The sequence below is a fragment of the Engystomops pustulosus genome, chromosome 4 (genome assembly GCF_040894005.1).
Source record: "Engystomops pustulosus chromosome 4, aEngPut4.maternal, whole genome shotgun sequence".
Lineage (NCBI taxonomy): Eukaryota > Metazoa > Chordata > Amphibia > Anura > Leptodactylidae > Engystomops > Engystomops pustulosus.
In genome coordinates, this window is record NC_092414.1 from 208,677,251 (window position 1) to 208,695,774 (window position 18,524).

Consider the following 18,524-nt stretch of genomic DNA (forward strand, 5'->3'; position numbering starts at 1 on the left):
TAGCAAAAGCAGAAGCACTCATCAGTTTACTGGCTCAAGAGTACTTCCTGCACAACTGCTGAGGGAGCAGAGGGGAGGGTGAGACAGTGTAACAGTCTGTGAACCAGATCACAGAAAGGCTCAGATAGACCCTCAAGCTCATTAACATAATTTTAAAAGTAGATTTTAGAAGGGCGGAGGCCATGGATTAGAAGATACCACAGTCTCTGTACCTGGATCTACATTGATCTATGAGTAATGTCCTTGGTTTATCATAATGGATTTTGCTGGTGGACCCCTGTAATGTTACAGCTCTAGGGGGGTTCCTATAGCTATTGGTTTCTGCATTGGCTGTGATATATCGGTATATTGCACACTGACTTTTCTGGTTTGCTGTAATTTTTATAGTCTATATATTTGCCTTTTTACTCCCTCTGTTATATGCAATGACTTCTGATGCGGGAGCTGTGTATTTTGGAGTCAGATTTGATTTTGAAATAAATATCTGTGTCCCTGACCATCAGCCAATTGTTGCCAAACATCAGCCTCTAATTCTCTCCTGTTACTGATTAAAGAGGTAATTAATTCTAAATACGACTCAATAAATACCCCCCTCTGAGGTCTACAAGGCAGCACATCCTCCAGGCAGCATCATGAAGTTTGGAGCCTTGTGCCTTATTCTTCTATATGGACTCATTGGATCCTACGCAGATCAACCGTGAGTAGAGCCGGACTCTGTGATCAGTTACTTCATATGAAGGATTTACAGAGCCACATACATAAAGTGATTGCTTATTACTCTGTAAAGCCAAGTTACGCCTCACATCTAGCTGGGACTCAGAGCACATAATGTGTAAGGAACATAGCCATGTTTTTGTACTTTAGAATTTTTCTATCATTTTTTTTTCATTACAAACAAAAAAACAAAACAAAAAAGTTTTAAGGGGTCTTCCCATTTCGGCAAATTAATGTTATTGTATAATGAAAAGTTATACAATTTTCCAGTATAATTTCTGTATCAATTCTTCATGGTTTTCTAGATCTCTGCTTTCTGTCCTGCTATGGAAAGCTTTTATATTTTCCTCCAGTGGACAGAAATCTGACCATGGTCACACAGGTGCAAGGCTCATTAGTATCACAGATAGTAATCAGAGCTGTGTGTTATAACGAGCCGTGCACCTGTGTGACCATGGTCAGATTTCTGTCCACTGAAAGTAAACATAGAAGCTTCATATATAATGACAGCAAGCAGGGATCTAGAAAACCCTAAGGAATTGATACAGAAGGTATATTGGAAAATGTTCTAACTTGGCATTATACAAACCATGAGATTTATTTGTTGAAATTGGAAGACCCCTTTAAGGTTCTACAAATATTTCCTGACCTCTTGGGTGAGTTACTTAAGGATTGCACCTGCTCCTCTTACTCTTTTGGATTGTGTCTGCAGCTTTTTTTCTTTTTTTTTTAGCATCATGATCTATTTTTTTATCTCAAGCAAGCAATAAGGCTGAGTGGCCACTGCCAGCATGTATACAGCCATAAACTATTTTATGTCCCTGATATGCACAGGCAACAGAGGAGTTTAACCCCTTAAGGACGCAGCCATTTTACAGCTTAAGGCTCAGTCCCATTTTTTAGATTCTGACCTGCGTCTCTTTATATGGTTATAACTTTTGAACACTTTTACTTATCAAAGTGATTCTGAGACTGTTTTTTCCCCACATGTTGTACTTCATTTTAGTGGTAAATTTTGGCTGATACGTTTTGCGTTTATTTACAAAAAAAAGAAAAAAATGATGAATTTTTAGAAAAATTTGCCTTTTTCGAAATTCAAAATCACCGCGTTTTCAGGCAGATCGATTTACCACCTAAATAACTTGCAGAATAACATTTCCGATTTGTGTACTTTACATTTTCATAATTTTTGAAATGTTTGGATAATTTATTTTGATGTCACGAGGCCTACAAATCGAATAGCGATTTTCCGTATTTTCAGAATTGACTATTTTGGGGATAATACTGTTTGAAATCAAATTTTACATATTTAGCAACAAAAACCCTCCTATATAACCAACCCATTTTCAAATCTGCACCCCTCAAACTATCAGAAACAGCATTTACAAAGATTGTTAACCCCTTGAGATCTTCATAGTAATTGAATCAAAATGGCGGTGAAATTTAGAATGGTCAAATTTTGTCGGTTATACGTTCATTTAGCCCTAAAATTTACACATTTCCAAAAGATAAAAAGAGAAAACTCACCATAAAATTTATTCTACAATTTCTCCTGAGTGCAACGACCCCCCACACGTGGCCGTTACTTGTGTTATGGGGGCACAGTGAGGCGCAGAAGGGAAGGAGCACCCTGCAGCTGCCAGGATTTTAGTTTTCTCGTTGCCCCCTTTTGAAGGCTATAAAATTTTTGCTTTTCCGTTATTGGGGCCATGTGACGGCATTTTTTTTGCGGGACGAGATGCTTTTTCCAGTGTTACCATTTTGGGGTTGGTATCACCTATTGTTGAAAATTTTGGAACTTTTTTTGAGGTCATGAGTAGAAAAGCATCAATTCTGTACTGGATTATTTACTTTTTTTTTTTTTACGGCGTTCATCATATGGGTTCAATAGTTATTTAGTTTTATTCTATGGATTGTTACGGACGCGGTGATACTATATATGTGGGGTTTGTGTTATGATTTAGACTTTTTTGAGCGTTATATGTCTCTTTATATGTTTTGGGGCTTATGGGCATTTTTAGTGATTTATAAAGTAATTTTTTATTGAAAAACATTTTTTTTGACATTTTTTTACATGATCCACCATGGGATATGAACAAGCAATCATCTGATTGCTTGTTCTTGATAATACTCTGCAATACTGATGTATTGCAGGGTATTAGCAGTGCCAGCCTATGCAGATGCATAGGCTGACACTTTGCCTTTAAGATGACGTCACAGATGCCATCTTAAAGGTAATACCTCCAGGCTTCTCTGGGGTCCAGATCGGACCCCAGAGGTGCCAAAACAGCGATGGCCCCCCCCCCCCCGAAAACGGTGCGGGGGGGCCGATCGTGGGGTAAAGACCCACAGAAGGCATGTTAAATGCCGCGGTCGCGTTGACCGCGGCATTTAACGGGTTAAACACCCGCGATCGGAGCCCACTCTGAACGCAGGTGTTAGCCGGGGATGTCAACGGTAGATTACCGTTGAAATCCCGCGGCTAACGATGCCGGTTCGGCTGCTATGCAGCGCTGATCCGGCATCGTCTCTCGCAGTAGCTGTACTGCGCTGAGCGCTATTCGCGGGACTCAGCGCAGTACAGCTACGGCGCCGAGCGCTAAGGGGTTAATATAGCATAATAGTTTGTGATTAGAGATGAGCGAGCACTAAAATGCTCGGGTACTCGTTATTCGAGACAAACTTTTCCCGATGCTCGAGTGCTCGTCTCGAATAACGAGCCCCATTGAAGTCAATGGGAGACTCGAGCATTTTTCAAGGGGACCAAGGCTCTGCACAGGGAAGCTTGGCCAAACACCTGGGAACCTCAGAAAAGGATGGAAACACCACGGAAATGGACAGGAAACAGCAGGGGCAGCATGCATGGATGCCTCTGAGGCTGCTTAATCGCACCATTATGCCAAAAGTATGGGCAACAGCATGGCAATGACAGAGTGACCGAATAAGGCTAGATAGCATCTAAAACATGCAATAATTGACCCTGACACTATAGGGGACGGCATGCAGAGGCAGCGGCAGCAGTGGCAGGCTAGAGAGTCTCATGGCGACATACCCTAAATGGACTCAGGTTTCACCAAAGGAGGTGAAATGATTTCCTATGTGAACAAAAGGTTGACGGTATATTTAGTCGATAACACAGCATGGTGTCGACATAGTGACCAAGTTCCAAAACGTATCTGGTGAAACACCCGAAAAATGAGCCTGACACAGCTCTTTTGATAAGGGGACGACATGTGGAGGCAGCCATGGAGACAACTTCCATGATTAAGAGCGACAGTATGGGGCATTCATATTGCGCTGCTATGATTGCAACTTCAGGTCTCCAGCATGGCGGCGACTGATGGGCCGAGTTCCACTATGTATCTGGTGAAACACCTGAAAATTCTGCCTGACACAGCTCGTTTGATAAGGGGATGATGTGCTGCATATCCTCTCGTGCTCCAGCGTCTGGGGTATAGAGAGTTGAAATGAGACATTGGTGGACGCTGTGGAGGATCGTGGAGGCAAAATGGACAGGAAACAGCAGGGGCAGCATGCATGGATGCCTCTGAGGCTGCCTAATCTTGGGATGGAGCTGGCGGTCCACTGCCAGGCGAGCTTTCGCCTGTCCAAGACCCTGTCTCTCGGCTCCTCCCCACCCAAAATGGGCCTGGGGGCCAGAAGCGTTTACTTTGAAAAAATTATAATTTTCAAAGCAGGCCGGGTTGTTTGAATATTTCACCTAGGAATAATGGAATAGCATAGTGGTTCTATTTTTAATTGTTTTTTCGGAAATGGTTCCATGATTAAGAGCGACAGTATGGGGCATCCATATTGCGCTGCTATGATTGCAACTTCAGGTCTCCAGCATGGCGGCGACAGATGGGCCGCGTTCCACTATGTATCTGGTGAAACACCTGAAAATTCTGCCTGACACAGCTCGTTTGATAAGGGGACGATGTATGGAGGCAGTGAACTAGTAGTAGATTAAAGGTGCTGCAGTTAAAACTATGTTAGTTGGATCTTGAGATGGAGCTGGCGCTCCGCTGCCAGGCGAGCTTTCGCCAATCCAAGCCCCTGTCTCTAGGCTACTCCCCAAACAGCACTTCTAAGAACCTTTTGTATAAGATCAAGTGTAGTACCGTTCTTATAAGTTTAGGATATGGCGGGTGAGGGGAATGAAAACAGATGCACAAGAAGCGCTGAAATAATATTGGTAAATGATAAAAGTTTGCCAGTATATTTTGTGGATTACACAGCAGGGTGGCGACAAAGTTAACAAGTTTGATGTGGAAGCCATGAAAACAACCCAAAATTCTGCCCGACACAGCTCGTTTGATAAGGGGACGATGTATGGAGGCAGTGAACTAGTAGTAGATTAAAGGTGCTGCAGTTAAAACTATGTTAGTTGGATCTTGGGATGGAGCTGGCGCTCCTCTGCCAGGCGAGCTTTCGCCAATCCAAACCCCTGTCTCTAAGCTACTCCCCAAACAGCACTTCTAAGAACCTTTTGTATAAGATGAAGTGTAGTACCGTTCTGATAAGTTTAGGATATGGCGGGTGAGGGGAATGTAAACAGATGCGCAAGAAGCGCAGAAATAATATTGGTAAATGATAAAAGTTTGCCAGTATATTTTGTGGATTACACAGCAGGGTGGCGACAAAGTTAACAAGTTTGATGTGGAATCCATGAAAACAACCCAAAATTCTGCCTGACACAGTTCGTTTGATAAGGAGACCATGTATAGAGGCAGCTATATGGACGACTTTTGGAGGCAGCTATGGCGATGACGTGTGAAGGTAGCAATGGAGACAACGTGTGGAGCCAGCTAAAAAGACGACATGTGGAGGCTGCTATGGAGACAATTTAATTTGGATAGTGCCTGTATGTGGCAGTCCAAAAAAGTTTTCAAACCAGAGGAGCAGGTAGGTGGTCCTCCAGAAAAATTAAATAAATTGAGTGCTTGTATGTGGCAGTCCAAAAAAGTTTTCAAACCAGAGGAGCAGGTAGGTGGTCCTCCAGAAAAATTTAAAAGATTGAGTGCCTGTATGTGGCACTCCCAAAAATTGCTTAAAACAGAGGACCGGGTAGGTGGCCCTCCAGAAAAATAAAATACATAGAGTACTATAGCTAGAGCCAGTTGGCCCTGGCAAAAATAGCCAGTTTTCCTATGTACAAAGAGGAGGAGAAGGAGGACAATGAGGAGGAGGAGTGCATACATTATTCAGGTTGAGCTTCTTTCACCTGTTGGAGAATGAAAATCCAGAGAAATCCAGGCTTTATTCATCTTGATAAGCGTCAGCCTGTCAGCGCTGTCAGTCGCCAGGCGTGTACGCTTATCGGTGATGATGCCACCAGCTGCACTGTAAACCCGCTCGGACAACATGCTAGCGGCAGGGCAGGCAAGAACCTCCAAGGCGTACAGCGCCAGTTCGTGCCACATGTCCAGCTTTGAAACCCAGTAGTTGTAGGGAGCTGTGTGATCATTTAGGACGATGGTATGGTCAGCTACGTACTCCCTCACCATCTTTCTGTAAAGATCAGCTCTACACTGCCGAGACTGGGGACAGGTGACAGTGTCTTGCTGGGGTGACATAAAGCTGGCAAAAGCCTTGTAAAGCGTACCCTTGCCAGTGCTGGACAAGCTGCCTGCTCGCCTACTCTCCCTCGCTACTTGTCCAGCAGAAGTACGCCCTCTGCCGCTAGTGCTGTCAGAAGGGAAATACTGTTTCAGCTTGTGCACCAGGGCCTGCTGGTATTCATGCATTCTCACACTCCTTTCCTCTCCAGGGATGAGAGTGGAAAGATTTTGCTTGTACCGTGGGTCCAGGAGAGTGAACACCCAGTAATCGGTGCTGGAATAAATTCTTTGAACGCGAGGGTCACGGGATAGGCAGCCTAGCATGAAATCTGCCATATGCGCCAGAGTCCCAACGCGCAAGAATTCACTCCCCTCACTGGCCTGACTGCCCATTTCCTCCTCCTCCAACTCCTCCAACTCCTCTTCTTCTGCCCATACACGCTGAACAGTGAAGGACTGAACAATGGTCTCCTCTTCTGTCTCGCCAACATTCTCCTCCTCTTCCTCCTCATCCTCCTCCACCTCCTCCGATATGCGCTGAGAAACAGACCTAAGGGTGCTTTGGCTATCAACAAGGGAATCTTCTTCCCCCGTCTCTTGTGACAAGCGCAAAGCTTCCGACTTCATGCTGGCCAGAGAGTTTTTCAACAGGCCAAGCAGCGGGATGGTGAGGCTGATGATGGCGGCATCGCCACTCACCATCTGTGTTGACTCCTCAAAGTTACTCAGCACCTGACAGATATCAGACATCCACGTCCACTCCTCATTGTAGACTTGATGAAGCTGACTGACCTGACTACCAGTTCTGGTGGAAGTTGACATCTGGCAGTCTACAATCGCTCTGCGCTGCTGGTAAACTCTGGATAACATGGTTAATGTTGAATTCCACCTTGTGGGCACGTCGCACAACAGTCGGTGAGCGGGCAGTTGGAGGCGGCGCTGCGCTGCCCTGAGAGTGGCAGCATCTGTGCTGGACTTCCTGAAATGCGCACAGATGCGGCGCACCTTTGTGAGCAAATCAGGCACATGTGTCAGTCTGCCGAGTTGCAGAGCCGCCACCAGGTTACGGCCGTTGTCACACACAACCATGCCTGGCTTCAGGTTCAGCGGTGCCAGCCACAGATCAGTCTGCGCCGTGATGCCCTGTAATAGCTCTTGGGCGGTGTGCCTTTTATCGCCTAGGCTCAGCAGTTTGAGCACCGCCTGCTGTCGCTTAGCGACGGCACTGCTGCTGTGCCTAGAGCTACCGACTGATGGCGCCATGCCCACGGATGGTAATTCGGAGGAGGAGGTGGAGGAGGGGTGGGAGGAGGAGGAGGCATAGTAAGCCTTTGAGACCTGGAAAGAGGTAGACCCCGCAATCCTCGGCGTTGGCAGTATATGAGCAGCCCCAGGGTCAGACTCGGTCCCAGCCTCCACCAAGTTAGCCCAATATGCCATCAGCGATATATAGTGGCCCTGCCTGGCAGCACTCGTCCACGTGTCCGTGGTCAGGTGGACCTTGTCAGAAACGGCGTTGGTCAGGGCACGGATGATGTTCTCTGACACGTGCTTGTGCAGGGCTGGGACGGCACATCGGGAAAAGTAGTGGCGGCTGGGGACCGAATACCGAGGGGCAGCCGCCGCCCTGAGGTTTCGAAAGGCCTCGGTCTCTACCAGCCTATAGGGCAGCATCTCCAGGCTAAGCAACTTGGAGATGTGGACGTTGAGGGCTTGGGCGGTTGGGTGGGTTGCGCTACACTTTTTTTTGCGCTCCAGCGTCTGGGGTATGGAGAGCTGAACGCTGGTGGATGCTGTGGAGGATCGTGGAGGCGAAGATGGGGTTTTCGCACGGGAGGTGTTTGGGCCGTGGTCCTGGGCAGGGGGTTGACTAGCAGATGACACAGGGGAAGGAGCAGTGATGTGCCCGGCCGGAGGTGAACGGGCTTGGTGCCATTGAGTGGGGTGTTTAGCATTCATATGCCTGCGCATACTGGTGGTAGTTAAGCTAGTAGTGGTGGAACCCCTGCTGATCCTGGTTTGGCAAAGTTTGCACACCACAGTCCGTCGGTCATCTGGTGTTTCTTTAAAGAACCTCCAGACTTCTGAAAATCTAGCCCTCGCCACGGGAGCTTGACTACGGGCAATATTTGGCGCTGATGCACCAGCTCTGGCCCTGCCTCTCCGTCTGGCCCCACCACTGCCTCTTCCAACCTGTTCTGCTATAGGACTCGCCTCCGTCTCAGAAGCACTGTGTTCACCCGGCCTATCAACCCAGCTTGGGTCTGTTACCTCATCATCCTCCGATCCCTCAGTCTGCTCCCCCCTCGGACTTCCTGCCCTGACAACAACTTCACCACTGTCTGACAACCGTGTCTCCTCATCGTCCGACACCTCTTTACACACTTCTTCCACTACGTCAATAATGTCATCATCACCCACAGACTGCGACTGGTGGAAAACCTGGGCATCGGAAAATTGCTCAGCAGCAACCGGACAAGTGGTTTGTGACTGTGGGAAGGGTCCAGAAAACAGTTCCTCAGAGTATGCCGCTTCAAATGCCAAATATTGCTGGGAGGGGGCAGACTGGGGGGAAGGAGGCTGAGGTGGAGGAGCTGGAGGAGTGCTGATTTCGGTGACATGGGTGGACTGCGTGGAAGACTGACTGGTGGACAAATGGCTAGAAGCATTGTCCGCAATCCACAACATCACCTCTTCGCACTGTTCTGGCCTCAACAGTGCTCTACCACGAGTCCCCAGCGTTCCCCTGCTCCCTCATCAGCAGGAGGTGTCTCACCCCGCCCAGGACCACGGCCTCTGACCCCTGCAGTGGTTGGACGCCCACGTCCACGCCCTCGTCCTCTACCCCTAGCCCTCGGGTTAAACATTTTCCAAATTAAAGTGTAAACTTGAAAAAAAAAAAATTTTGTGTTTATTTTTTTTAGTTTTTTATTTTTTTTAACAAAACGATGCTATCCTATTGCTATGGCTAGTTTCTAACCTACACTGACAGCAGACAACTGGATTTTGTGCTTTGCAAGATGAGTTTGAGCTATAAAATGAAATAAAGGTAAAAAAAAAAAAATCAGCAGACTCTGCCTAATTCTAATCAAACCCCTAATAAATTGTCCCACTTTGGTGTTTGAGGTGGATATGTGTGTCACTAAGAGCTAAACACAACGGTCGTAGGTCTCCCAGCAAATTCCTCACAGTATGGTACTAGCTGCACTTCTAGTGCCAGCAAGCCCAGCCACAAGCAAATAAAAAAAAAAAAAGTATAACGTTATTGTAGCCCTAAGAAGGGCTGTTGGGTTCTTGTTGAATCACTCCTGCCTAACAGTATTCTAATAGAACACCCTAACGCTTTCCCTGACCAGCAGCAGCTCTCTCCCTAGCGCCATCCAGACACAGAATGATCCGAGCAGCGCAGGCAGGGGCTAGTCTATTCCAGGGTCACCTGATCTGGCCAGCCAACCACTGCTATCGATGTGTAAGGGTACCACGTCATGCTGGGTGGAGTGCAGAGTCTCTTGGCTTGTGATTGGCTCTGTTTCTGGCCGCCAAAAAGCAAAACAGCGGGAGATGCCATTTTCTCGAGCGGGTGAAGTATTCGTCCGAGCAACGAGCAGTTTCGAGTACGCTAATGCTCGAACGAGCATCAAGCTCGGACGAGTATGTTCGCTCATCTCTATTTGTGATCTGATCCACAAACAGTGTTGCAGGTTCAAGCTAAAAAAATCCATAGAAAGAATTGTTGGAGAGGAACAGGTTTAATGCTCTTTATTTTGTAATCTTACATGAACAAGTTAGTACATCATAGTGGAAAGGGAAGACTCACAGGACATAACAAAATCAGCAGCGGCCGTTTCATGTTATGACTAGAGATGAGCGAGTATACTCGTCCGAGCTTGATGCTCGTTTGAGTATTAAGGTACTCGAAACGGCTCGTTGCTCGGACGAGTATTTCCCCTGCTCGAGATCGAGCATTTAATTAAAAAAACACAGTGAAGAACAATGAAGAATAGAATAAAAACAGTGAACACAAGATCATTTAAGTGAAAAAGACAGTGAAGAACACAGTGAAGAATAGATTACAGATGTTCGGCACATCTGCTTACTTGTCGGAAGATATGCGCGCTGAACGGCAGCAGGGAGACATCAAGCAGCAGGGAGACATCAAGCAGCAGGGAGACATCAAGCAGCAGGGAGACATCAAGCAGCAGGGAGACAGACATCGGGCAGCACGGGGGAGACAGACATCGGGCAGCACGGGGGAGACAGACATCGGGCAGCACGGGGGAGACAGACATCGGGCAGCACGGGGGACACAGACATCGGGCAGCACGGGGGACACAGACATCGGGCAGCACGGGGGACACAGACATCGGGCAGCACGGGGGAGACAGACATCGGGCAGCACGGGGGACACAGACATCGGGCAGCACGGGGGACACAGACATCGGGCAGCACGGGGGAGACAGACATCGGGCAGCACGGGGGACATAGACATCGGGCAGCACGGGGGACACAGACATCGGGCAGCACGGGGGACACAGATATCGGGCAGCACGGGGGACACAGACATCGGGCAGCACGGGGGACACAGACATCGGGCAGCACGGGGGACACAGACATCGGGCAGCACGGGGGACACAGACATCGGGCAGCACGGGGGAGACAGACATCGGGCAGCACGGGGAAGACTTCAGTGGAAGAAGAGGAGCGGATCCCGGGACAGCGTATCACCCCGACAAGTAAGCAGATGTGCAGAACATCTGTAATCTATTCTTCACTGTGTTTTTCACTGCGTTTTTCACTTAAATCATCCTGTGTTCACTGTTTTATTCTATTCTTCACTGTTCTTCACATCTGTTAACTTGTCGGGAGATAATATACGCACGGAACAGTGAAGAATAGATTGCAGATGTTTGCATACATCTGCTAACTTATCAGAAGACATTCTTTTTCAATTAAATAACACATTTTATTCCCGAACCATGGTCCCTTTGAAAAATGCTCGGGTCTCCCATTGACTTCAATGGGGCTCGTTATTCGAGACGAGCACTCGAGCATCTGGAAAAGTTTGTCTCGAATAACGAGCACCCGAGCATTTTAGTGCTCGCTCATCTCTAGTTATGACACTTCTTCCGGTGTCATGCTTGTGGGGACAAGTGTAGGGAATAGTCTCTTTTCGAAGAGTCTGTGGATCCTCTGGATCACCACAGGAGTTGATACTAGTCGCAACCTGGGACCAGAGTCTGAGTAGCACCTGGTCTTCGCCAGAGCCCACCGTAAAGTAGGATGGACTGGGTGTCACCAGGTCGATCCTCAGGTGCGACTAGTCCTGCGGTGGCAGTCAAGGTGGGATTCAGGAAACAGTCCAAGGTGGAGTGCAGAGGACAGTCCGTGCCCAGTGGGGGTACAACGCTGGAATGAACCCTGGAACCTCTCAGCAGGGACACGGAGCTGGCAGGAGCATATGGAGACACATGAGACACCAGGAGCATATGGGAACGCTGGAGACACAGGAGACACCAGGAGCATATGGAGACACAGGTGACACCAGGAGCATATGGGAACGCTAGAGACACAAGAGACACCAGGAGCATATGGGAACGCTAGAGACACAAGAGACACCAGGAGCATATGGAAAGGCTGGAAACACAAAGGAAGCGTAGTTACGCAGGATTGCTTTCTCCTCCTCAGGAACGGCTTAGGGAAGCCTGGTATGGAAACCATATGAGATACTAGAAGAAGATCCGGCGGAGAGTGAAGGGAGGTGCCGGATTATAAGGGCGAGCCGGATTAGCCAGCACCAATCCGTAGGACGCTGGCCCTTTAGGAGCGTGGATGAGGCCTGGTCGGGAAGCAAAAGCGTTGGAGAGGTGAGTCCGGGCCGGGGTTGCCGCGCCACATGGAAGGGCACAGGTGTAACCTCGTTCCATACCGAGGATCGCGGGTGCGGCCGTGACATCCAGCTTGTATGTGCAAAGCGTTGTAACATGAAATGGCCGTTGCTGATTTTGTGATGTCCTGTAAATCCTCACGTCCCATCGTAATATACTTACTTGTTCATGTAAGTTTACAAAATAAAGAAGAACATTGGACCTGTTATGGTGAGTGCCGATCCAACTACTGTTTTTATGGATTTTTAAAAAAATCTATCTTTCACACATTGATGCTTTGAAGTTTTCTTTAGAAATGTTGGCTCGTGATCAGGGGCGTAACTAGGAGTGGCTGGGCCCCATAGCAGATTTCTGCATGTGGCCCCCCTTCCCCTTAAAATATATATATATGGCAGGCACTCGTCGGGCGCGCTGGAGAGGAGGAGAGGTGAGCACAGCTCACCCCTCCCCTCTCCATAGAGAATAGAGCCGCATGGCCGTTCTTACGGCCATAGATAGAGCACGCTCTATCTCTTTTGCTCAAAACAGTATATATGTATACACAGTATATATACAATATATACACATATACACAGTATATACATATATACACACATATACACAGTACATATACACAGTATATACACATATACACAGTATATACACATATACACAGTATATATACAATATATACACAGTATATACATATATACACATATACACAGTATATGCACATATACACACGAGCAGGGGGGGGGGCGCGAGCAGGGGAGGGGAGGCCGAGCGGGGGAAGGGGGGGCAGAGTCTCAACTGTGCCGCCCTGCAGGGTGATGAGCAGGCAGGTCATGGAGATGAGGGGGGCGGGTTGGAGAGGTGGCTGGGGGGCTGGTCAAGGAGATGAGCAGGCAGGGATCCCGGAAAGAGGTGGATGGGCTCAGGAGACATGTGTAGATGCACAGAGAGGGAGGGGCCCGGGGGCACGATCCGGCAGGCACCCGGCACTGCATCCCCGGACCACTTACCCCAGGCCGTGGCAAAGCACTGCAGGGAGCGTGCATCCCCGGGCCCCTGAACCTCACGGGCTCCGTAGCAACCGCTACGGCTGCTACGGCGGTAGTTACGCCACTGCTCGTGATAAGTTATATATGTTTAAAAACTTTTCTTCGTGTTCAAGGGGAAGTTTTGGGATACTTTCAATACCAGAGCGCTGCTATTTCTAGGAAAACCTAAACTTCTTCTCTGTGGACATATTTTTCTTCCCCCAGATGCCTCCTGATAACACCCAATATGCTGCGTGTGGACAGTGAAGAGACCATTATAGTAGATGGACAGGGAGCGGAGTTTGAAGCGGACATCACAATCGAGGACTATCCCCGGAGTAAATTCATTTTAGCCAACAGCAAAGTCTCTGTGAATCACAAAAACAAGTTCTTGGGAAATGTTAAGATTACGGTAAGATCCCAGGGTCCTGAATAAAAGTATCATAATCATTGCACATCACTTACCTCTACTTGCACTTGTACAGTGATAACATGTGATTCCTTTTGGTGCTCACTAGTCATGATTATCTCTACCATTAAGGGAAACATTTATTATTCTATGAGATGATCACTCTACAAGTGCTTCTACTTCTACCATGCACTTCCAAATATAATTTATCTTCAATGAATAATACCCAGACCCAATTTATTAATCTGATTCTAGGAAACTTCCATCACTCTCTTATTGCTCTTAATGGGGCTCATTTACCAATTGTCCACTGAACGCATTTTTGTCTGGTTTCCCGACGGTTTCCGTTTTACGCCAAATTGCCCCAGGATTTTGGCACACGCGATCGGATTTTTGCGCATCAGCGTCGGCTTGCATGTGACAGAAATTTGTGGACGGGCCATCGGACAACCCGACGGATTCGGACAACACGCGTAATTTAACATTTAGAAATGTGTTGCAAGACACGCACTTACAAGCACCGGGAAGAAGCTGGTTAACTCCAGCGGACAAGTGACAGATGCAGGAATCTGTCACGATCTTAGTAGAATTTCGACAGACCCGAATCCTTGTCAGTCACCGCACCGTGGGATCGTGACAGGACTGGGTAAGTAAATATGCCCCAATGGGCAGAGTGCTTGTAAGTGCGTGTCTTGCGAATCCGTCGGGTTGTCCGACGGGCCGCCCCCCCCATTTCTGTTGCGTGCAAGCCAGCACCGATGCACCAAAATCTGATCGCGTGCGCCAAAATCCTGTGGTAATTCGTTGCATAGCGGAAATCGTTGGGAAACCCGACAAAAATGCGCTCCGCGGACCCTTAGTAAATGAGTCCCAATGTGTCCACTTTGTAGGTTTCAATTTCTGAGCTTCCACCTAGGAACAATCAGTGAGACAGTCGGTGAGAATGCCGGCTGCCTGTGGCTTTGAGGTATAATAGGAGAGCGAGGGGTGGGAATATGTTATATCGCTGTGGAGTCAAGAGGAGTTCCAGTAACGTCATCTGGAACGCCTCAGATTAATTTACATAATTTTATAAAGTTGTATTTAGGTAAGTTACAGACAGTCCGGTAGAACGGGTGGTAGGTGGATGAATGGGACGTGAGGATAGCCCTTTTTAGAGCTAATCCTCACATGCCGGCTATCTTTTAGAAAACTTTAATCCGCTGATATGTAAATTTTGTTAAGCTGCTACTGGCGCGTGGAGTAGCCGGACATGAGGCTACAAGTCGCGACTACTCCATGCCTCAGTAGCCTCTTTTCTCCTCCTACCATTTCATCTTTGGCGCGCGGACACAGCTCCAAGGCCGGAGCTACTCGGACAAGGGCCCGCAGCTATGAGGAGCTGCGACTAGTCAGTTGTGGGGTATCTGTATAACGCACATTGCCATACCTTTTTGGGCTGTAGTTTACAGCCAGATTTATGTGTGAAATCCACGTAGTTTTTAAACCATTAGGTCAGACAGAAAGGTGGCAGCATAGTAAGGGGACGAGGCCAGAACTGACGTTGTCATCTGACGTGTGTTGATCAACAACCCAAAGGTTGTTGAATGGTTGACTAGGTCATCCAGTTCCTCAAATATAACATCTGACAACCCCAACCAAGAGTCTGTGGATTCCTCAGATACAACAATTAGTTGGCATGGCCCAGAAGCAGGTCAGAGGCATCTGTCCTATTCCTTTCCCGCAGCCAGAGAGCTACAAGGTGGTCTGGGCTAAGCGCCACTATTCAGCGAGGACGAAGTGTTTGAGGACAGTCAGCAGCTGCTCGGCAGTAAAGAGGTGGGGCAGACTTCCGCTGCTGCCTGCAGTAGGCAGGCTGTGCATAATGACACCGGTGAGGAGAGTAGCAGTGACCAGGAAATGCAAATTGACAATGATGCAGCTGAGGCAGCAAGTTGCTACTGTGGCTGTGAGTCAGCAGGGTGGCAGCAGTGTGAGAACTGGAGCCAAACGTTTGCGGGGTACAAATCTCGACTTGCAGGTCCAAGTAAGTAGTGGCACAGGGGCTCAGCGAGGCAGCGGCGGTAGTAGTTGCTCAGTACAGAGTGTTGGCGGTAAAATTACCACCTTGGCGGTGTGGAAATTTTTTGTAAAGACACCAGAGGAGCCGAGCATCGGTATATGTCGTATCTGCGGGCAGAAAGTGAAGCGTGGCCAGGGAGCTAACCTTGGCACCATGGCCCTGCACCAATACATGCAGCGTAACCATCCAATGGCCTCGGAGAAACGGGTGTCAGATGTGGTCCATCCTGCAGGCGAAGCAACAGCAGCAGCAACTAGTGCCAAACTTGCTGTTTCAGCAAGTCAAGGCTCCAGCACCTCTGCCAAAGGCAGCTGTTTGTCTTTGACATCATCTCCAGGTCCAGATGCTCCTGCTCCTCGCTACGCATGGCGCCAGCAGTCATTGAGCGAGGAGATTACAAAGAGACAACTCTATGCGTCCAGCCATCCTAAGGTGGAGAAGCTGACCGTGCTCTTGTCGAAGTTGTTAGTACTGCAGTCTCTCCCTTTCCAAGTCGTGGACTCTGCATCCTTCAGAGAACTAATGGCTCATGCCGAACCGAGGTGGAGAGTTCAAAGCCGCAATTTTTTTTCCAAAAAGGCTGTGCCAGCCCTTCACCATTATGTACAACAGAGCCAGTCCTTGAGCTTATCAGTTTCTGCCAAGGTGCACGGCAACACGGACGCATGGAGCTGTAACTATGGTCAGGGCCAGTACATGTCCTTTACAGCCCACTGGGAGAATGTGCTTCCCTCCCAGCCACACCAACAACTTCCACAAGAGATGGCGCTTTGTCCTCCACATTGTCAAACTGCTGCTCCTGCGCCAGTGTCCGCCTTCTCCTCCTCCTTCTTCACTACCACCTCAGCCTCCACAAGTGCTGCTCCATCATACCACATGTGCAGGGCACAGCAGTGTCACGCAGTTCAACACCTGGTTTGCCATGGCTAACAAAGTCACACAGGGGAGGAACTGTTCCATGTCATGCAACAAGAAATCAATGTGTGGCTTTCTCCGCGACAACTAAAAATCGGAACCATGGTGACAGACAATGGAAGGAACATGGTGTCCGCGCTGCACCGAGGAGGGATGGTCCATGCGCCCTGCATGCCGCACATGTTCAATCTGATAGTCAACAAGTTTTGGAAGTCTTTCAGCTATCTGCAAGACATTCTAAAAATAGCCAGAACACTGTGCATGCACTTTAGCAATTCTTACAAAGCCAAGCACACTGTAATGTCCATGGCTATGTAGCACTATCCGTAGTTGGCGGAATAGAGGTGTTTATTTGTGTGTGAACTGTGGCTTACTGCTTGTGTTTGGATTAACTGAGCCACACACTGCTCCTTGCATTTCTGTCCTGCCCAGCAAGGGTTACCCGCCTGATGGACAGTTCCCCAGTGTCCCCTAGTCTTGTCTTACCAGTGTATCTAGTTCAGATTTACCAGTCTCATTTTGTCTGCCCGTATCTGTACCTGACCTGTATATAATCTGCTTGATCTTGACCTGACCTGTGTATATCGCCGCTGTAACTGTATCTGGATCTGACCTGTGATTATCTGCTTGAAGAACTGTCTATATCTGATGTTTTGTCCCTGTATCAGTCATGTGTTTGTATTCTGTGCACCAGTGTGAACACTGGTCTATTTCTGTATTCCGTTGCCTATCCGCTCCACCATCCAGCAGCTGCCAGACAAAGTAAGTTTCCCCTGTCATGTTGTAGGGTCACTCCGGGACTGTCAGTTAGGTTCCTGATAGTGGGTTCACCCTTATCAAGGCGGTTTATCTGCTTTAGGCAGGGCCTTAGCCCGCAGGGACGTTGCAGGGTGAGTTCGCCACCACCTACCTAGTCTGACAGCTAGCGTCAAGCCTGGTTGTGGTTGCGCGGTTTGCTGGACAGGTACTGACACACACCCTCAGAACGGCCTACCCCAACATAGTCTGATATGCGATGTTTCCACCCCTTGGAATTCCAGCCTTCATATGTTAGACCGCCTGTATGAACAGAGAAAAGCCATTAATGATTTTTTGATGGCGCAAGCGGATCCCAGTACTCCCCTATGTAACTTTGATGTCAGCCACTGGCAGCTCATGCGTGACACCTGCCGTTTGCTCAGGCCCCTTGAATAGGCCACGTTATTTGTCAGTCGCCAGGACTGTGGGATGAATAACATCATTCCACTGCTTCATGTCCTGGAACTCATGCTGCAAAATCTGTCTGGTCAGGGCACTGGAGAAGTGGAGACAACATCTCATGGCCACATGAGTCCGGTGGGGGCTTAACTGTAGGAGGATGAGGAGGTGGATATTGGAGCACAAGCAGAGTCCAGTGAAATCAGTGGTTTTTCCAAGCAGGTGAGTGTAAATGAAAGAGAAGAGGAGCAGGAGCATCCGGAGGAGGTAGAAGATGAGGTAGATGATCCAGAAGCACCGTGGCAGTATACTGTGGAGATGGAGGCCGGGAGTCCCTCAGAGTCACTTGTGCAGATGGCCAGCAGCATGCTACTTTGCCTAACTAGTGACAGCCGAATAGTCAACATCTGCCATAGTGATGACTTTTGGCTCTCCACCCTCTTGGACCCTCGCTATCGGGCGAAAATGGGTGACTTTTTTCCAGCTGCTGAGAGGGAGAAACAACTGGCATACTATAGAAAAATACTGTGCACAGAGTTGGCCGCTGCCTATGTGTGCCATTGTCCATCATCTTTCAGGTCTGACCGGGGGATTCCTGGCAGTCATCGCTCGCGTACTACTGCCACGGCAGCTGTGGAGAGCTGGGGGGGGGGTAGGAGCAGTAGCAGTTCCATGAGCAGCAGCTTAAGTCTGGATTCCTTATTGAGCAACTTCCTTCACCCGCCTAGTGAGGAGGGTAGCAGCAGCAGCATGACATGGAGC

At 48.4% G+C, this 18,524-nt stretch overlaps 1 protein-coding gene across 1 annotated transcript in view; it reads left to right on the plus strand.

The window, feature by feature from the left end:
• Positions 1-559: 559 nt before the first annotated feature.
• The window catches only part of LOC140128233 (A.superbus venom factor 1-like), a 114,757-nt gene continuing 96,792 nt past the window's right edge, over positions 560-18,524 (plus strand). Inside the window, exons 1-2 of the mRNA XM_072149788.1 lie at positions 560-697; positions 13,405-13,591. Coding sequence (XP_072005889.1) covers positions 633-697; positions 13,405-13,591 — 252 coding nt within the window. The 5' untranslated portion in view covers positions 560-632. The remainder of the gene's footprint in view (positions 698-13,404; positions 13,592-18,524) is intronic.